General features: G+C 31.5%; 1 protein-coding gene across 2 annotated transcripts in view; it reads left to right on the forward strand.

The window, feature by feature from the left end:
- Nucleotides 1-20,743, forward strand: part of LOC118183191 (mitogen-activated protein kinase kinase kinase 20-like) — a 123,256-nt gene that overhangs the window by 24,563 nt on the left and 77,950 nt on the right. For both annotated transcript variants that reach the window (XM_085824032.1, XM_085824033.1), the window contains one exon: nt 2,418-2,446. In XM_085824032.1, the coding sequence (XP_085680158.1) occupies nt 2,418-2,446 (29 nt within the window). The remainder of the gene's footprint in view (nt 1-2,417; nt 2,447-20,743) is intronic.

Raw genomic sequence — 20,743 nt, forward strand, 5'->3', positions numbered from 1 at the left:
GTAACTAATGGACATGGCACTAACATCTTAGCAAGCTCTCCAGTGGTTGCATGCTGATCTTCTTCCACGAGTTCTCGCAGGTGGGTCTCATCAACATCAGTAGGCCTGCCAGAACACTCTGCTTCTTGAATGTCATAGTCCTTGTTTTTGAACTGTCGATACCAAACCTTCACAGTGTGTTATGATAAGTAGTACCTAAAGCTATACATTTTGACTTTGAGATTTGTTGACTTTTGTAGCTGACTTTTTGCAACAGAAATGAAAGTAAATGATAGTCCTAATCTGGTAACGTGATAATTCCATTTCAGAACCTTGTACGCAGTGATCTCTTTCTTTCAAATGCTGAAAAATCACTTGACAAAATATGATTAAACATGCCAACGCAAATTGTTTATGTAGACAATATTTGTGGTGGCGGAAAACTTTCGTGAAAACCTGATATATTTTTGCTACATAAATGGATAAAGCATTTAGGATTTTCTTTTAAAAATTTAATTTTCTTTTATGGATATATATCTGTAATTTGTATTCTTCATGTAATGTGTATGGATTTAATTTCACTTATTATCTAATAAAATATTACGGATAACTTGAAATTAATTTTTGTCATTGAGTTTTCTAGTATTATTAAAAGTATCACTTCTGAAATATTATAGATAATTTATTATTGCTTTTTAGTTTGCCAGTGTATTCAGTTTTTTTCCAATGTTTTTTTCATTATTATTTGCTGATTTTTGAATTAAAAAAAAACAGTATATATCATTTATAACCATTTGAACGTTTTAACTATGTATAAATTTTACTCGTAGTAAGGGAAACAACTTTCTACTTTCCCAAATGCTCTTACATTTAACTGTAACATAAATCTTTTTGCTAAAATAAAGGAATTAAAAAATGATGATTTATTTAACTGCTAAACGTATTCTTTTTTAACTTGCTAAAGGACTAAAAAAACTATTTTAGTGAAGAATATTAGGAAAGTTTTAAAAAACTCTGAACTAAACTAAAATAAAATAATTTAAAATGAGAATCTTGAAAGTAATGTTTCTGTAGTCAATAAATGGGTAAATAGATTTAAATTATTCAAAACCTAATAATTTAAAAAAATGTATAAGATTTTTGCATCTTCAATGCATTGCATCTTTAATGCTTGTGATGCTCTGATGAAGTGTATGAATATTTTGTGGAAAGTTCCAGAACTGTGAAGCTTTTTTTCTTAATAAGTTTTATTAAGCTATCGGTTTTGTGTGCATTCAATCTATTACAAACCCATATGCTTGCAACAATATATATATATGATTTATTATATTATTATTATGCGTTTTTATTGTGCAGTCATCACAAATAAAATTTCAGCTGAAAAATGTGTGGCTTCATATTACTGTTACTGGTTGAGAAAATTTTGTAGAAAGAGGCACAAAACCACTTGTCATGCTTAGGGATTACCATGAGAAGTTGTAACCAAATACAAATATGAAGTTTTACCACATCCACAATAAAACATTGAGATAAATCCTTCAGACCTAAAATACTTCTTTAAAATTAGTAGGTTATAATTTAAAATATTTTTTTTTCTTTAAAAAAGTGCATATCATCTTAATGAAAGGAAATTTTGAAAGCAGAGGTTCAAATAAGTAATTGTGCACATTTAGCTAATGGAAGATGTTAAAATACAGATTTCATGAGCAGGTTCCAAAAAACTATGCCCTTAAAGGTGTGATTTAATTGAGTCTTTATGTAGATTGTGTTTTTCCTCTCTGAAAGACGACTGATCAAGCCGTTCAGAGACTAAAGTAAAGCAGTACATGCAAAGAATAGAAAATTTTCCGAAACACTAAATCACAGTTATTAAGAATCGGGAGACTAGAAGAGTTATGAGGGAAGACTGCCTGAAATAAAATTAAATTGGGAAGACAAAGTTTACAGTGAAATTTTTTTTTTTTTAAATTCAGCTTTTAAAATGTTGTCCTTTGTGCTCTCTCAGTGGCTATTATCTAGTCTAAAAATATCATGGTCATTACAGTATTATTCTGTTTTGCTACTCAGAAAATTAGTGCACACTGTACAGTGTGAGATAAATTAAATTATTACATGCATAAAACAGTCTAAAATCAAATTTTTAATTGATAAGTAGGGTTGTCATTGCATGATTTCTGTTATAAAATCTAATGTACTTCAAAAATAAAGCTACCGTTTGTTGCAGGCAAGTCACATTTCAGGGGTCTAAGAGGTTCATGCTTCTCATGAGCCACAGTAAACAGGCTCGAGAGCCACGTGCAGCTCATGAGCCTTAGTTTCACCACGCCTCATATATAAAGTGTAATTTATGTGCATTTGGATATCGAAATTGTGTTTTTATCTTTGTTATTGAATTTTCATGAGTCTAGTTTCCAAAATTTGTATTTTTCTCATTTTAGTTGTCATTAGTGCCGATTATGTGTGCAAGGTAAGTAATATCTATTTAAATTTAAATCATATTCAGCTAAAAATTGATTTTAACCTCATTTATTTTAAAATTAATTTTAGTAGGTAATTGTGCAATGTTTATTTTCTAATTTATTTAAAAATGAATATGATTATAAAAAAGATTATTTGATTTGAAAAAACATATCAAGACATCTTCAGAAGAGGATAAATATTATCATAGAGGATTTTCTAGACTGGCTCATATTTATATTATAATATGGGGATAATAACAAAAATGCCTATGTAATCAACCTATTCACTGGAAATTGAACTAGGTTCAAATTATCAATATTCCTTGGTTTTACCAACTTGCCATTGGTTGCTGTGGACAGGCCCATGCCAAGCCTAATCGGCGCAGTCGTGCAAATGTCTAGCGAGCGCCTTTATATAGTATGTATGTAGTGACGATAATAAAGTATGTATGTAGTGACGATTAGTAGTATGTATGTAGTATGTATGTAGTGACGACTGACCGTATTTATGATTAACATTGAAGCATTATTAACATAATAATATGAAAAACCAAAAAATTATATATATATTATCTTTTGTCTAAATATGCAAACATTTTGTGCTTTGTTAAAAACCACACTCAGACAAATTCGTTGAAGAATTATACATTCATTTATGTTATAAAAAGCTGCCCAACCGGTACAGTGGTTAGCATTGCTGACTGCCATGCAAAGGCCTTGGGTTCGAATCCCGGAGAAGATATGGATGTTTATAAATGTTTATAAATGTATAATTTCGGTATGGCATGGGGGCACTCTATATAGGCAAGGCAGAAGTTCTCTTGAAAGGTTTGAAAGGTTAGTAGTAGGGGAAGAGGGGTGGGAGACACTCGGACCCGTCCCTTCCCCAGGGTGCTCTCCATCAAAACTGAGGGCAAAACTGAGCTAAATCCTACTGTCACCTGTATGGTGTCCAAGGCTGTTGCCAAAGACAGGCGTAAACTTGAGCTTCTTGCCACGAGGAGTTTCGTGGGCTTGGGCTGACTACATCAGACATTTGAGCATAAGCAACAACAACATTAACTTTCTTCTTGAAGGAAAATATATTGCTGAACACTATTTATTATCTTAAAATTAAAAACAAATTAATATACATATCTAATAAGTTTGTACTGAATAAATTGTTGTTCGCAGTGTAATTTACGACAAGATTCAAACTGTGATCACAACAGGGCACAAAAAATGCTCTAGGGCTAATATCTAAGGATATATCCAAATTTCTTTTCTGCACACCGCTATGTTGTTGACAACGATATAGCTTAGAGTTTCAGCTGGTGATGCTACATTTTCTCCAAAGTTTGCAAAAACTGCAGCTCATGCATATCTATACTATTTATATCACTGATTTTTTATCAGTTAATGCTTGTTGCAGTTTTTGACATAAGTTGAGCTGATCTTGTAAATATATGTAAAGCATAATACATGATGTCGATGCATACGTAAGGTTACAGGGGGCGCTGTAGGCACATTTGACAAATTGCTTACTCCTTATTTTGTTCTACTGTTGCAATCGTAGTTGTGCAGCATTTATCTTTTTGTGATTTTTTTTGGGGGGGAGGAGAGGTGATTGCTTGCTGTTATTGTTATTCTACATAAAAAAAAGGTACGTGCAGTTACATATTATGTTAAACATAGGTTAGCTTTGTAATTCAGAAAAGCGGCGATTTGAGCATAATTACTCAAAAAATGTTTTTTTTTTTTTTTACATGAACCATTTGTTTATTAAACTGAAAATTATTATCTTTCGAAAAGAAAGGATTGACTTATTTATGGAGTAACACTAAATTTAAAATGTACACTGCTCAAAAAAAAAAAAAAAAAAAAAAAAAAAAATGGGACAGTGCTATATCTCCCGTTCTACTGGGCCGATTGACAAAATTCAAACTGCGTTTTTCATGTCTCGAAAGCGCGACTTAGGATATATATTAGATTTATATATAGCACTATTCTAACATAGGTATTTTGACACAAAATCGGACTTTTTCTGAAATAACATACCAATTTTTTTACATATTTCGATTCTACGACTCAAATTATGCCAGAATACCAAGTTTTGTAAAAATCGTACAAATAGTTTTTAAAATATTAGCTCTCAAAATTTTAGCTCCTCAATGTTAATTGAATTTGGCAAATATTTATTAATATCTCCTTTTTTATTAAACTTTTTTGATTTTTTCTCTCACATTTCGAAATTTTGGTTCATTCCAAATAAAATTTACCCATTTTTTGCGTTTTATTTTTTAAATTTCTATTTTTAAATAATTTCTATAAATTTTTCGAAAAAAATTTTGAATTATAACCTATAAAATTTTTACCATCATCTTAAAGTAGGTGTATTTTTAAGCATATCTGCAAAAAATTAGACTTTTTTATTCAAAATTTTCTAAGATATACACGAATTTACATAATTTCGCGTTTTGAAATTTGGCACCTTTTTTTTGAGCGATAATAACGCCAAATGTGGTCTATGGATTTTTGTTACACTGAATTGCCACAGCTATTTTTAACCTTAAATTCAAGTAAAATTTTACGAAGAATTAATTATATGACATTTTTTCCCTCAATGATGCGTAATAAATATTTATTAATACTATATGAAAGGCTATTTTTTAAATTATAGATGATATTATTCAAATTTTTAACTATTTTTTTAAAATTTCTCTCGTATCTTTTCTTTTTTTTTTTTTAAATTTAAGAGTAAGTTTTTGTAAGAGTAAATTTTTACCTTCGGCGTTTTATCGTTTGCTACTTTACTTCGTTTAAATCGAATTGTCTAAAACTGAGAATTTTCGTTTGATATTTATTTGAATTTTATGACATTAACTGCATAATTTATTTCTAAACAAACTGTGTTTTTTGAAGTGGCTTAAAGAGCGGCTGATACTATGATCCATATTTTTAAAGCACAATATATTTTTATAGAAACATAATATTTAGAATAATCATTTTTTATAAAAGTCAAATTATGATATAAACATACAACCCTCTAGAGACTGAATTAATGGAAGTTCAGTGGTTATGTAGAAATGATCTGCAGCTACTTAATGGTTGGATAAGTCAGCAGATTCTGTGGACAAGTAAGAATAATTATATAAACGACACCAACATTCTGGATTCAATAAACAACGAGGATACGATGATGAAATGAATTTAAGAAGTTTTAAAAGATAAAAAATCAACTCATTTTTTTTCCTAAAATGTATTTTTGTGCGTAGCGTATTTTCATTATATCCTTAAAATTCTAATTTAGAATGTAATTGTCAAGAACTGAATCCTAATCATCAGTAATATAATAAGTAATTATTACGGTTATTAATAAATCCTTCTTATAAAGTAATTGCAAATATTTCAAAAAACTTTCTGTCTGAATGCAAACATTTTTCTATGCAAATATTTTTAATTTTATATTAATCAAGATTGCACACCATATTACTTATTTCCACTTCAATTCTTACCGTCAGTTCTAGTAGAATTTACAAATCAATTATATTTAATTAAGGATTGGATTGGATTATTTAATTACGGCAAAGCACACAAGGGCTATCTGCCTAAAGGGAGGGATGCCTTCGTGGAGGACTTTCTAAGGGAAACTGGTTCGTATACACGTTACACATGGGGAAAACCACGAAACCGCCCATGCGGCCAGCCCGTTCGCGGGATTCGAACCTCGGACTGAACTACCAGTGTTCAGCGTCTTTACCGCTCGGCCGTTGGTGGGCTATTTAATTAAGGAATGACCATCTAAGTTTAGAAACAGCGTACCGTAACAACATTTCAATTATTGGCGCCGTATCTTTCATGTTACTCCCGATTGGCTAGCTACATGATTTTTAATGAGTATTCGGATTTTACTAGTAACTTCACTTGGAAATCGCGCTTAAACTAGGTTAGTTGGTTATTGGAACATAGAAAGAACATGGGAGCTATTTGATTAAGATGCTTTCATAGAGAATCTTCGTAAAGAGAACCTAAAAAACTACGAAAACCAACCATGCAGCCTGGGTTAGACTGAGCAGCAAACAATTAGAATTTAACAATCTTTTTTTTTTTTTTTCCAAATGCTAGGCAACTGATGAGGCTCCAATTAAATCTCCAATTTAATACTTTATTTGTAAATATTTAAAATATTGTTGTATTCTTAGACACAAAAAGCAGAATTTAAGTTTTGTTAACTGGTTAGTAAACTACCAAGCCGTAGTGCAAATGAATATTCAATTTCTTTGGCAATAATTGTATTCACTGAATAGTCTTGGAATATGAGCTAAAGAAGGAACGTTCTCGGAAGATTAAAGAAGTGTTTAAATTCAGTGATATTAGGTTTGTCTTACAAGCTCATGATCAAAACGATTCTGCAATTGCCCGAGTAGTTGACTTGTAAATGGATGTGAATTAAGCAGATGACTTTTAATCTTACGTTATTCAACCAGAAAACGTATTCCAAATGTTTTGTATTGCATGACAATGCATCTTTTCATTATTCAATAACCAGTCGGAGAACCGCTTGTGTTCCGAAAATAAGTATGTGTACTCAATCGTCCTGCATGTTCTTCAAATTTGTCTTCTTGCGATTTTTTTTCTTTCCCCAAAACTAAAGTTGCCTCTCAAAGGAAAGTTTTTTGACATTGAAGAGACAAAATTAATATGACATCTACTTTTAGAGGCATGTCAAAAACAGATCTCTACAAACCTTCTCTTCCATTACATGTTGTGCAGTCAGACAAAATTTACATCAGCGTAAATTCTATAATCTATTTTTATTACACTCTGATTACTTTATTAACATACAGTGAATATATACTAAATCTTTTACTTTAGCTTAAGTAATTCGGAATTTTTGACAGAATTGTAGTCGGAACTAGGACTTAGAAGATAAGTCAAATTAAATATTTCGATAACCCAATAAATTCAAGTCCGAAATTTCAATATTTTATTTTCGGAGGGAGGGGAAATGTTTTCAGTTTTGGTCCATTATACTAAGTATATTTGCTTCGATTTTTTTATTTTTTCATAAAAGCGAAAATTTTACGCATGGTATACATATAACGCATAGCTTCAAATTAAAATTTAATAATATACAGAGTGGTTATAATTAAAGTTCCACATTGAAACGGTCATAAAAGGAAAACTACTGGATCAAATGTTATCAAACTTGGAAATCGTGTAAAGGAGGTCATGGGAATTTATTTTCCGCGAAAAAAGGAAGTTCGAAACCTCACCACCAGGGGGGGGAAATGGCGCTGTATGCAATATTGTTAAACGAAATATGGGTCGGAATCTAACTTAACCTTTTGTTAAATGGGTTTAATATGTTGTATACCCTTAAGAAACTTTGAAGTAGGCAAATTAACATTTAAAGACGTTAAATTCAATAAATGTCGAGTGCGCCATCCCTGTAAGTGAGAATTTCGTCCGTGAAAACCACGAATTAGCGATTAGAAAATGTGAGATCGCAAATCACTCTCACAAGTGCGTACTATCTGGAAATCGTTTTCTTACAGATCGCTAATTTGTAATTTTTTAAGCCTGAATTCGGCATTAAAACATGAAGATACTGATTCAAAACGCTTTTAATCGATTTGGGCCAAAGAAATCTCTCATGTTATCTATCTAGTTCCATTGCATTCTCCTACTGCATTCGATTGCATAACAGTCATTTCACACCGTTTACTGTTGAATGACAGCTAGTTTTATAACAGAACCATTTTTTTCTGAAGAGCAGTCGACAGCTGGACCACTGCGATTGCAGCTCACTTAGTGTCAATATTAAAATGTTTCGTGATACATGAACTGCAATAATGTGGCATTTTAGATACTACGATTTTTATGCAGAGTTGGGCACCACCTCAAGAGTGTCGCATAGTTACTTAGGCAACATTTCACGAATGAACGTCTTATAGGCCAACACTTCCCCTCTTCCCACCAGACCTCAACCTCTGTGACTTTCGTCTATGAGGTTATCTCAAAAGCACTGTTTATGGTGATAATCTAAACAATTTGGCAGAAATGAAAAATGTGATACACTGATAACATTCCTCCTGATATGCTATGTGTAACGTATGCTATGTGTAACGTGTATACGAGCCAGTTCCCTTAAAAAGTCCTCCACGAAGGCATCCCTCCCTTAAGGCAGATATCCCTCGAATGCTTTGCCGTAATCTAATAAACCAAACCAAAACCAAACCTGATATGCTAAGAGCTGCTGTTGAGAATGCAGTAACATGATTTAACTTGCTTTCGGAAAATGCTGGACGCTACATTGAACATGCTTTGTAACACGTTTCGGAAAATATTAAACACATTTTAAACAGATGTTTTCGTGTCTTATTTCATTTAACAATATTGTATACAGCGCCATTTTTCCCCTGATGGTGAGTTTTTGAACTCTTTTTTTTTTTTTCGCCGAAAATAAATTCCCATAACCTCCTTTACACGATTCCCAAGTTTGATAACATTTGGTCCGGTAGTTTTCCTTTTATGACCATTTCAAATTGAAACTTTAATTATAAGCACCATGTAAATTAAACTTTAAAAGTTTGACAGTTTGGTTCAAGTCCCAGCTTTAAAAATATATATATAAATATAATCTTTTATATTAATCCTCTTAGAAAGAATGTTTTAAGAAGCTAATTTTTCTCTCGCGTTATAGACTGTATAAAAAAACATGATCTTTAGTATGATTTAGATTGTTTCAGCCGATATAAGAATCGGGTTACTCGGTGGTACAGAATAAACCCTGCTGGACTGTTTTATTTCTTTGTCATTTAGCAAAAATCTTTTAATTAAAATATTTATCCTTTGGACTTCGCTTTAAACTTTATTTATAGCTAAAATGACTAGAAAATGAAAAGCTGTCTTTAGCTGAAATGCAATTCATATAATTGATATTTTAAAAAATTGACAAAATTGCAAAATGTATGGAAGTCTAGCAGTCGAAAAATCTTAATTTTCTTGTGTGAGCACTGAAAATAACTGTAGAAGGAAAGAAGAAAATTAGGGAGAAAAGTAAGCAAGAATTTGCAGGGAAATTTGGCTGTCAGACGTACCAAGATGTTCAAAAAGTTCGACGCTTTCGAATATACTTTCAGGATACTTCAAAGAATTTAGGTGTTCAAAGAGAAAACACTTGGACGTGTACACCAGCAAATACCATCAATTGAGCTTGTGTTAACAAAAAAGACAAAACGATATCATTGCAGATTAAAGTGAAGAGTGACTGGTTTTAAACTATATGGTGTAAATTACGTTATAGAACATCATATCGTATCATAAATGATGAATCCCATGATTTTCTCAGTCGAATTATTTGAAGATTCAGGAGTTTATCCAGTGATGTATGTGGATGTCACCTAAAGATGTTTTTTTTCCCTTCCAGATGAAACAGCGGCCGAGCGGTAAAGTCGCTGAACACTGGGTAGTTCGGTCCGAGGTTCGAATCCCGCGAACGGGCTGGCTGCATGGGCGTTTTCGTGGTTTTCCCCATGTGTAACGTGTATGCGAGCCAGTTTCCTTTAGAAAGTCCTCCACGAAGGCATCCCTCCCCTTAGGCAGATAGCCGTAGTGTGTTTTGTCATAATAAAATAAACCAAAACCTTTTGATGAAACCAGTCTTTCCTTTCATCTCATACCTTCAAAATGTTTAGCCTCTAAAGACTGATAAAGGCTCTGACGAAATACTTCGTGAAGAACTTTCTAAGGGAAACCAGCTGTCATACGCGGTACACATGAGAAAATCCACGAAAATTCCCATGCAACCAGCCCGTTTACCGAGGTTCGAACCCCGGAGTGAACTACCAGTGTTGAGCAACTTTACCGCTCGGCCGTTTGTGGGCCTTTATGAAATGGAAGGCGATAACTTTATTTAAAATGATTGTCAGAAATACCAAAATGTTTCGAAAAGTTGGATACTTTTCAATATACTTTCAGAATGCTTAAAGAAAAAGAGAAGAAAAATAAATTTTTTCGTAAAATTTAGTATTCATATTTTTTTAAAATTTAAAACTTTTCAATGTTATGATATTTGATTCTTGCGATTTCAAAAATAAAATATTTGACTAAAATATTAATAACATTTTAAGAAACCAAATGTAGGATAAAATTGTGTAGAGCAATGGGCACAATGATAAAACTGTTTAAAGCAGTGTATGCAAGTCATCCTAAGTTAAAATATCGGTTATACATCTCTCTTATTTATATATATTTTTTCTGAACGGAACATTGAAAGGCGTGTAAAACTGTGCTTTACTGTATTTTCTCTTTTAATATAGTATGCAGTTTTCAAACGCATCGTAGTCTGGGTTACAAAGTATTCTTCCGAAAGAAACGCAGTTCAAATAAATAAAATCAAATTCTGGAAAATTGATATTAATAAATATATTTAAAATGCTCAGTTCGAAGGAATAAATAGAAAATTTTAAAACAATTATCTGAAGAGACAATGCAACACAAACAATTAAAATAAAAGTATAAAAATTTAAAAATGACCTAAAATAATAACTATGACGAAAAATATATATAAAGAAAACTATTTGAAAAAAAATATAAATAAATAAACGCTGCACCTTTATTTACGCAGTTCGAATAGGTAAATAGAAAATTTTAAAACAGTTATTCGAAAAAAAATCATGCAACTTAAACAATTAAAATGAAATTCGAAAAAGAAAAAATTACTTAAAATAATAAGTTATAATTAAAAATATAATATAAAGAATATTATTTGGAAAAAAGGAATGATGGTGACTTTTTTTCCTCTCAGGGGAAAGGAAACTAGGTTGCCATATATTAAGAAGTTCGCCAAGTAAAGTATTCTTGGTGCAAACTGACAAAAAAGTGCCAACATAAATTTGTGAATTTCTCCATAAATTTCGCTCCAAATTTTACAAAATTTCATATTTAGGCGTAATTTGAGTCGTAGAATCGAAATATGTAAAAAAATTGGTATGTTATTTCAGAAAAAGTCCGATTTTGTGTCAAAATACCTATGTTAGAATAGTGCTATATATAAATCTAATATATATCCTAAGTCGCCCTTTCGAGACATGAAGAACGCAATTTGAATTTTGTCAATCGGCCCAGTAGATCGGGAGATATAGGACTGTCCCATTTTTTTTTTTTTTTTTTTTTTTTTTTGAGCAGTGTACCTATTTGAGATTTGTAGTCAAGTAAAAATATACAAGGTATTCTGAAATTCAAAATTGGCCATTTTTCGATTTTTAGCTATACGGAAACGGAAGGAAAATGTTTCATTATTTTTATTACATCTTTAAATTTGATTTATTTACTTTAATAAACAAAAGAGAACCACCCCCTTCTTGAATTATTTGGTATTGATCTAATAATTCATATATTTTCAAAGCAATGTTTTAAGATATACTCACTTTTTCAGAAGTAAGGTAAATTATTTCAAACAGTGACTTTCCGAATATATTTAAGAAGAAGCGTTTTGCTCAATAGTTCTTATAATAATTATTTTCTGCTTTTATTTTTACTTGCACTTTTTCTGTTTTCATTTGCCCCTAGATGTTGGAAGAAAAACAGAAAAAGACTGTTTGAGTATCAGAATGCAATAATAATAAAAAAAAAAAAAAAAAGGTGAGAGGAAGACGTAATAAACCTGAACTTTAAAATTTAGTTTTTCCAACACCCAAAGAATACCCAAGCTAATGCTAGTAGCACTAGTTATCCATCAATGTCTCAGCTACCATTGAAATTGCCAAAAGAACTTAATAATCAGAAAGTGTTGAGAAAGCGTCTTCACACGAGAATTACCTTTAACTTCAATGCTGCCAGTCAAGAAAACAGAAGAAACACTATTAAAATCTACAATTTCTGCAATAGATACGCATTTGCTTGTGCCTGATGATTCCAGATTATGCATAAGTCCATTATTGCCATCTCAAGTTCAAGCCTTAATAGAAAAAAGGTCCTGGATATTACCAAAACTTGGTTTTTAGTTTCCCCAAAGACAAAGATGGACGTAAATTTTTTAGATGTACTCGTGTGGAATCTTGCCAGACAACGAAAGAGTTAATCCGATTTCTTAGAACGATTACGAAAGACTAAACCTGCTAATTCGGAATTTCAAATTTTATTAACAAAAGAGAGAATTTCAAATTTTATTAAAAAAAGAGACTATGCATTGGCACGATGTTATTGAAAGAATTGTCCATGCTTAGCCAAATAAAACTTAGCCTTCCGTGGTTCCAGTAACAAATTATTTGAAAGAAAAAATAATTTTTTAAAGTGTATGGAAATGATCACAATATTTGACCCTATCATGTTTGTATATATTAATAAAATTCAAAAAAAAAACATATGCTTCATTACCTTGGAGATAAAATTCAAAATAAAATAACTAGCTTATTAGAAAATAATAATAAGCAAATTATTTTAAATAAGGTCAAACAGGCAAAGCATTTTTCTATTTTACTTGATTGTACGCCTGATGGCAGCCATCAAGAGCAGATATTATAAATTTGTATGAGGTATTTTAATTTAGAAAATACAGACATGAGTACTGAAGAAAGGTTTTTAGTATTTTGTGTTACAACAGATACGACCGGTGTTAGACAAACAATGTTCTTATTAAAGACTGTTGAGGAAAATGGTTTAGATGTTAGTAATTTTTGTGGCCAAGAATACGACAATGGTTCAAATAAGAGAGCTCAACAGTTTTTGAGTAATTATGCTCAAATCGTTGCTTCTCCTAATTAAAATGTTAACCTAAGTTTAACATAATATGTAACTGCACTTACCTTTTTTTATTAGAATAACAATAACAACAAGCAATCACAAAAAGATAAATATTGCACAAATTACTACGTTTGCAACAGTAGACACAAAATAAGGATTAAGCAATTAGTCGAATGAGTCTACCCGTACATACGCATCGGCATCAAGTATTTGCACGTTTGTATAAGACAGAAGAGAACACCAGAGACGAACTCCTGCCCTGGTTATAACTTTCAGTCAAATAAGACAGTGTTCTAGGAGGAAGGGGCACACAGAGCTGCAAACTCGAGGCTGCTCAACTCAGTTAAACGCCCCAACCCCTTAAGGCGATCCAAGAGGCCACTAACCTATCGGTCCAGTAGACGAGCTAAGCCTGTGTCGGCAGGGCTACTCGGCAACTCACATTCCATGTTTCTGTTCTGGAGGGATGGTAGAAACTTCTGCCATCAACAGGGGCCCCAATCCCGCACAGCAGAACGAAATCACTTAAACACTGTCAGACAGACTGTGCCAGCAATCCAGCCTGCTAACCCTAAGTCATGGTATACAGATGTCGGCTTTAGGAGCCTCTAGGGGAAAACCACGGAAGGATATGAATGAGTATTTAGTTTTGACGCCCCAGTCGCACTGAAAACCTCAAGCAGTTTAAAGGCTCGCTGAATTTGCCAACTCCATCAACGAGATGTTTCACCCCGGACAACCATGAATATCTAACTATATAGCTCCACTATAACCAACGGAACGGACAAGACAGTATCATACAGTCCTTGCCAAAGCCTGAAACAGCCATCGCCACAGGACTGGAGCCATCGCCAGCGATGACTCCAGTCCTGTGGAGACTGATTTTAAACACTCGTGGCCGAGACTGCCTAAGTACAATCAGTAGCTTCCCAGGTTTTACCTGAGTCGACCCTGGAGGTGTGTTGAAATAAGACAAGAATTTTCCTGTTCAAACAGGCAGCAATATGAACTGCTTGTTATAATGATTGCCCGGTGGCTTTTTGAAACGGCGATGTCGTGCTCCGTACAACCTTGCACCTATTGTCGCCACGGGCCTGGCTGTGGATTAAAAGTGGGCATGGATAGATGAAAATATGCATTTCTTTCTAAGTTACAAACTGCAATTAATAACTACTGACAGTAAGGAATGTGTTGAAAACTTTAAAATGAATTATGAAGTTGGTTCAAATCGAGAATCCCATTTTTGTATAAGAATCAATTTCTGAGGACTGTTACTGATCTTTAGTACTCACTATAAATATTTTAATAGAATTTTAAGAATTCTCAAAACTGCTTTCAGTATATTTAATACTTGACACCTGTATATTCTTCCATGCCGCAGCTTAGAAGTTAATTCTTGGATAAATATGTTCAGGAATTCTTGTAGTATAAATGTGATTTATTTGTAGCTTGAGCCTGCTATATTTTACCCAAACTGAACTTGCAGTTAAAAGCTCATGTGAAATTGTGACAAACAGGCATTTATATTCCATTTGGGTAACTCATGGATGGGGGGGGATTTCTTAATAAACCTTAACTGAAAAATTTTTTAAGTTACTGTTTTTGTAGTATTTAATAATATGCAAATTGTTCAATAGCTTGTAACACTTAGAACAGTGGTTTCAATCTCACATTGCATGTGAGCTAAATGCATAATCAGCCTACATGCAATATGAATAAAAACAACTAATGAGGCAACTTTTTTTATTTTTTGAATCAAAATGAAAAGTTTTTTTTTTGGGTGTACTTTTCTGTCATACATTTGGCACACATTTAGTAGTTTTTTAAATTATGAACACCCAATTAAATGTTATAAATTTAAATTAAACACATACACACTAATGGATTGGTCCCCACGTGACACTATGATTGGGTCTCAGCATATATTTGGCTTCTCTTTAACAGCTGTTGTTTGCTTTATATGTTATATGCTTGTTTTTGGCAAGAGGTAAGTTTAAGTCGATGGACTCCAGAGAATGATTTGGATTATGCTATAGCTTCTGAACGTATATCCAGAGGCAGACATTAAAAAAGTGCTCTCACAATTGCTAAGAGACAACTTTGGTATCTGTCGGAAACAAACATAGGATTGGCTTTTTTCGATGAAACAAAGGGTAAAATATGACTCAAAATTTAGAAACCAAACCTGCAAAGAAAAAGGAAGTGAAATGATTAGAGAGTAAAAACTTACTTTTTGAAGGAAGACTTAGTTTCGTCTTTATTTCATTACTGATGAAATAAAGATGTTCTTTGAATTCTTTGGGATCCTTGATATGACAGAATACTCCTGTAATTCTCTAAGAAACCATGTTAATGCTCTTAATATAGTTAATGATACTGCAGAAAGAAGAATTGGTTTGCTAGAAAAAGTGTAGCGAATTGGTCAGAGGCGAACAACAAAAACAATTCTTGAGTCGAGCATCACAGAAAAGTTTTCACCAAACAAACAAAATAAGGGATTGCAAAGTTGATTAATTTAACACATATTTTGCCTGTCATACTACCTATCAATTGTAGTGTCTAGTTTTAATATTATTTTAAGTTTGTGATTTCTAGTTTTCCCAATACAAGTAATTGACATAAGAAAATCATAATTTTTGTTTACTTTTACTAAACTGATCAAAGTGTGCAACCTCTAAATATTATCCAGTCTTTTTGAAATTCGGCATTTATATCTTTTACATCACTGAGACTAAGAGAGTTAGCAAAATCTAAAAATTTTACATTTTGTTTTTTGTCTTACAAAATGAAACATCCTAGTGGGAGTATTGGCTAACTCATTCAAGGACACACAGCACTGTGCATAGGTAATGATTTGTAACAGCAGCAGTCCTTGTCATATATGAATCCCCTTACATCAATGAGATTTAATTTTTTACTATGCTTTTATGAAACATTCTGATTTGTAATCTAAAACAGGTAAAAAGAGTTATGTGTAAAAAATTTTTGTGTTATGTAATAATACAGTGTCAGCTACAATGAATAATACAGTACAAAGTCTGTACTCCGGACATCCATTATCCGGAATGATCTATAATCCAGACCTCAAAGCCACAATTTTTTTTTTTTTTTTTTTTTGTATTCTTTATGCATGCACGTTTGATGCGTGCTTCCAATAGTGAAGAAAGTAACAGAGAGGTTATTGAAAACGAAAAAATTTCGATTGACAAGTTAGTTGGTATTCTCGATATAGCAATTACAGGACTTGAGCAGTGGAACTTTGTAAATGAATAAGAAATTATGTCTGTTTATAGAATTAAAGAGAAAGTATTAGCACAAAAAACAAAGCAACTTAAACAACTTGCATTGAAAGAAATGTTTAATAAAGTAAACAAATAAGTATTAAGCTTTTTTTTTTTTTTGTATATTTTGATATACTTTAAATCATAATTGCTCTTAATTTCATGAATTACGGTTTCATATTTTTAATTGCATAATTTCTGCATGCCATCTTGCCAGATTTAAATTGATGATTTATAATCTGGATAAAACCCCTAATCCAGAACCGCCCAAGTCCCGACAAGTCCGGATTACGGACTTTGTACTGTAATACTTTTTTTAACAAACTTTTTCTGTTATAGATCAACACATGCGGAAAAATTCATCTAAAAAGATATATGCACAAATTCAATACTTCCAGTTAAAAAAACATGCTTTCATTATACACTGATTTTAATTGGGTCAAAATTTTCCAGTTATTATTTCCAGTTTTCACTGATAATCAAGAAACTTTCCTTTGGAAATTTTAACAAATTTAAGGGACCCTACCTGTGGGAAATAAGAAAATATTCATAAAATTTGAAGTTGGTTCTTATTTCAGAGATATTTTCCTTTAAATATATCACACAACATTAGTTTATTACCTTTTAAAATGCCTTGTTTTTACAGACAAATGACTCTAAAATACATGTAGATGCCAGTAAGATGGGTTTGATATGACACAATGATGCAAAGTGAATTTTATATTCATTTGGAATAAATGCTTGATCATTATAGCATTTAATAAGCTGAAGAAAGGATGCTTTTAAAATGTCTTGTAAGTGTGTTAATTCTAGTCATAGTTTTTTATATATATATATATATATATATAATTGTAGTGAATTCGTGAGCTGTACTCACAGAAGAAATATGACTTTGTTAGTTAGCAACGTGTATAAACATTATTTTCAATGTAAAATTTGTGAACTATGGGCTCCACATGTTTAAACTGTTCTACTGAATTTTAAGAATGGATCAAAGGAAAAGGGACTTCAATGCTATTCTCCATACCAGTGATCTGAAGGGAACCTAGAGATAATTTAAATCAGCATTGCTGAACTTTTTTTGGCTCGCGTACCACTTGGAAGTACATCATGCTAAATTGTAGCACTTCATAAAAATGATTGTATTTTGTGAAATGTGTTATTGCGAGTGTGTTATTTTATTTGCATTATAAATTTTATAGGGTGACCATGTATTTACATCACATAATGAGACAAATTACACTGAAACATGTCTAAACATGCTGGATTATAAATTCGCTGTAACAATATATTTATATATGTATGTGTTTGTTCAAAATTTCATATTTATCTACTATTTTGTCATATTTTGTGTACTAATAAATGGTTCTAATAAAAACACAAAATTATAAAATACCAATTAATTTATTTTCTTATCATAATAAAATATTTTTATAACATAATTTAATGAGATCCTTGTTTTGAAGCTTTGATGGGCTTGTTTTGAAGAACATAATTTTTTAAAATTTGATTCAAAAGATGTGAGGTATACCCCTAAGTCTACAACTGCGTTCAGTCTGTTTCGATACTTATTTATGAGATCCTTGTTTTGAAGCTTTGATGGGCTTGTTTTGAAGAACATAATTTTTTAAAATTTGATTCAAAAGATGTGAGGTATACCCCTAAGTCTACAACTGCGTTCAGTCTGTTTCGATACTTATTTAAAAAAATATATATATATATATATATATGAAGGAAGGCTCTTTCTACTAATTTCATACTAGTAAATGGTTATAATAATTTAAGAGCTTTCTGAGAAAGTTGTTCATATTCTTTATCAATGCTTAACCAAAAATTAATCAGCTTGTGTCACGTGAATTCTACTTGTAAAGTTCCATCACATGATAATTCTATTAAATTTTCTTTATCTTTTATTGATAATGATGTAGCTTTTTCTAAATTTTCTTCATGGAAGGGGGTTTGAAATCCAATCATTTGTGTTTTCAGGTTTTGGAAAATACTCCATGAAAGACAATTTTAATTCTGTTAAATTTTAATTCTGTAATATTCTCTCGTATATCTTGAAACAGACTAACCTTATTTTCAAAAAAAAAAAAAAAAAAAAAAAAAAAAGTAGAATATTGAATACTTCTGTTTAGTTAATTTCGATATACTGTTTCCAAAAATCGAATTTCGTAGTCATACTTTCAATTTTATCATTAACATTAAAGATCATTATCAAGCTGTTCTGAAGAGTCAAATTTAAGTTATTTATTTGCAAAAAAGATATCAGATAAATATGCAAGTGACTGAAGCCAATTAAAATCACACAATTTCGAAAAGAGATCAAAAGGACTGTCTTCAACAACAACAACAACAACAACAAAAAAAAAAAAAAAAAAAAAAAAAAAAACTGTGCTTCTAGTCTAAGTTTGAATAAGCAGGTTATAACCTTACCACAAGAGAGCCATCTCGCTTCTGTATGAAAGAACAGAGAAGTATGAAGACTCATTAAGTCTTTGTGCATGATTTTAAAAATTCTTGAGTTTGCGGAATTTTTCTGTGTAAAATTAACAATCTTTACTGCATCGTTGAGAACAAGTTTCGATTCTTCTGGAAGGCACTTTGTTTCTAGATTTTGCCTATGGTTACAGAAGTGGCTCCAAATTACATTAGGAGCTGCATTTAAGATGTGTGGGTGAAAAACAATATAGTTATAAACCTGACATTGGCACCATTAGTACACAGTCCACTACAGTTTGACCAACTTATACCTTTCAATATAAAATATTCATCAATATCTTTAAATATTTCTTTGCCTGTTGTGTGTGGGGAGAGAAAATGACAAAGTAAAAGATTCTCATCAAATATCTTTAGTCTATCTTTAGTCTTTAATTTACCTAGCAATAACAAGCAATACAGCATTGTTTGTTATGTCTGCAGTCTCATCTACTTGAATTGAGAAAATTTTTTTTTTTTTTTTATTCTCTCCTGTTTCCTCGATATCATCAAACATATCATGAATTCTTTTCAATACCGTATTGTTTGAAAAAGGAATACAATTAATTTTTAGGATATATTTTTGTCAATCATAAGGCCAATGGCATCCTTTATACAAGGTAAAATTAATTTTTCTCCTATTTGATGACTATAACCACATGTGATATTTCTTTCACAGTTTGAAGCAAACTCCATTGATGGAATACAGCAATAATTTTTATTTAAAACTCAAAATGGCGACATACAATCAAGAAGAGAAAACATATTCTAACATTTTAAAATAAAATAAATACATTCTTTGTGCGAGAACCACACTTGGCTCTCGATCCTGCATTTCAAACATTGCCGTTAACATATACCTTAATGGTCATCTATTTAAATTATTTAATTTAAATTACAAGATTTAAATAACAATATTTAAAGCTGTTACAACCTCTCCCCCAACGGGGAAAAGTTCTGTAAAATTCGAAAGTTTATGAGCTCGGCTTTCTCATTTATTTAAGAGAATCAAAGAAATGTCTGTTACTGCAACAGCATCTGAATATTTGGACAACATACACAAAGCTGTAATAATATATTTTTTTCCAGTCCTTTCATGAGAGCTTCATCTTCCATGTTTTTAATTACAGTGATTTAACTTCTTCAAAGGCATCTCTGGTTGCTCCATTTTTTTCCTTCATCTGTTCCAAGACCGTCTCTTCGTCGCTTTTAGATATTTCTCTTTTCCTCTGAGCTGTAGTAGAGACTGCATTAACCTGGTATCACTAATTTTGCATTCAGTGATGAACTGATAAAACAAGGCAATTCAATATTAACAGGAAGTGATAACCTGGTATCACTAATATTATGTTCAGGATGAACTAATAAGATAAGTCAATTCAATATCAACAGGAAGTAATAGCCTAGTATCACTAATATTACGTTCAGTGATGAACTAATATAATAAGACAATTCAATATTAACAGGAAGTAATAACGTAGTATCAGTAATATTATGTTCAGTGATGAACTAATAGAATAAGGGAATTCAATATTAACAGGAAGTAATAACCTAGTATCAGTAATATTACATTCAGTGATGAACTAATAAAATAAGACAATTCAATATTAACAGGAAGTAATAATCTGGTATCACTAATATTACGTTCAGTGATGAACAAATAAAATAAAAATATGCATGATTATTCGATTTCGGCCGGTGTCTCCAAAGTAATTAAGACTGTGATACTTCTTTTGCAGTTTGAAGCAAACTCTATTGATGGAACACAGCAATAATTTTTATTTAGCACTAAAAATGGCAACATACAGTCAAGAAGAG

This window comes from Stegodyphus dumicola, chromosome 9 (genome assembly GCF_044657685.1).
Source record: "Stegodyphus dumicola isolate Sdum_Otavi_A_Nest chromosome 9, ASM4465768v1".
Lineage (NCBI taxonomy): Eukaryota > Metazoa > Arthropoda > Arachnida > Araneae > Eresidae > Stegodyphus > Stegodyphus dumicola.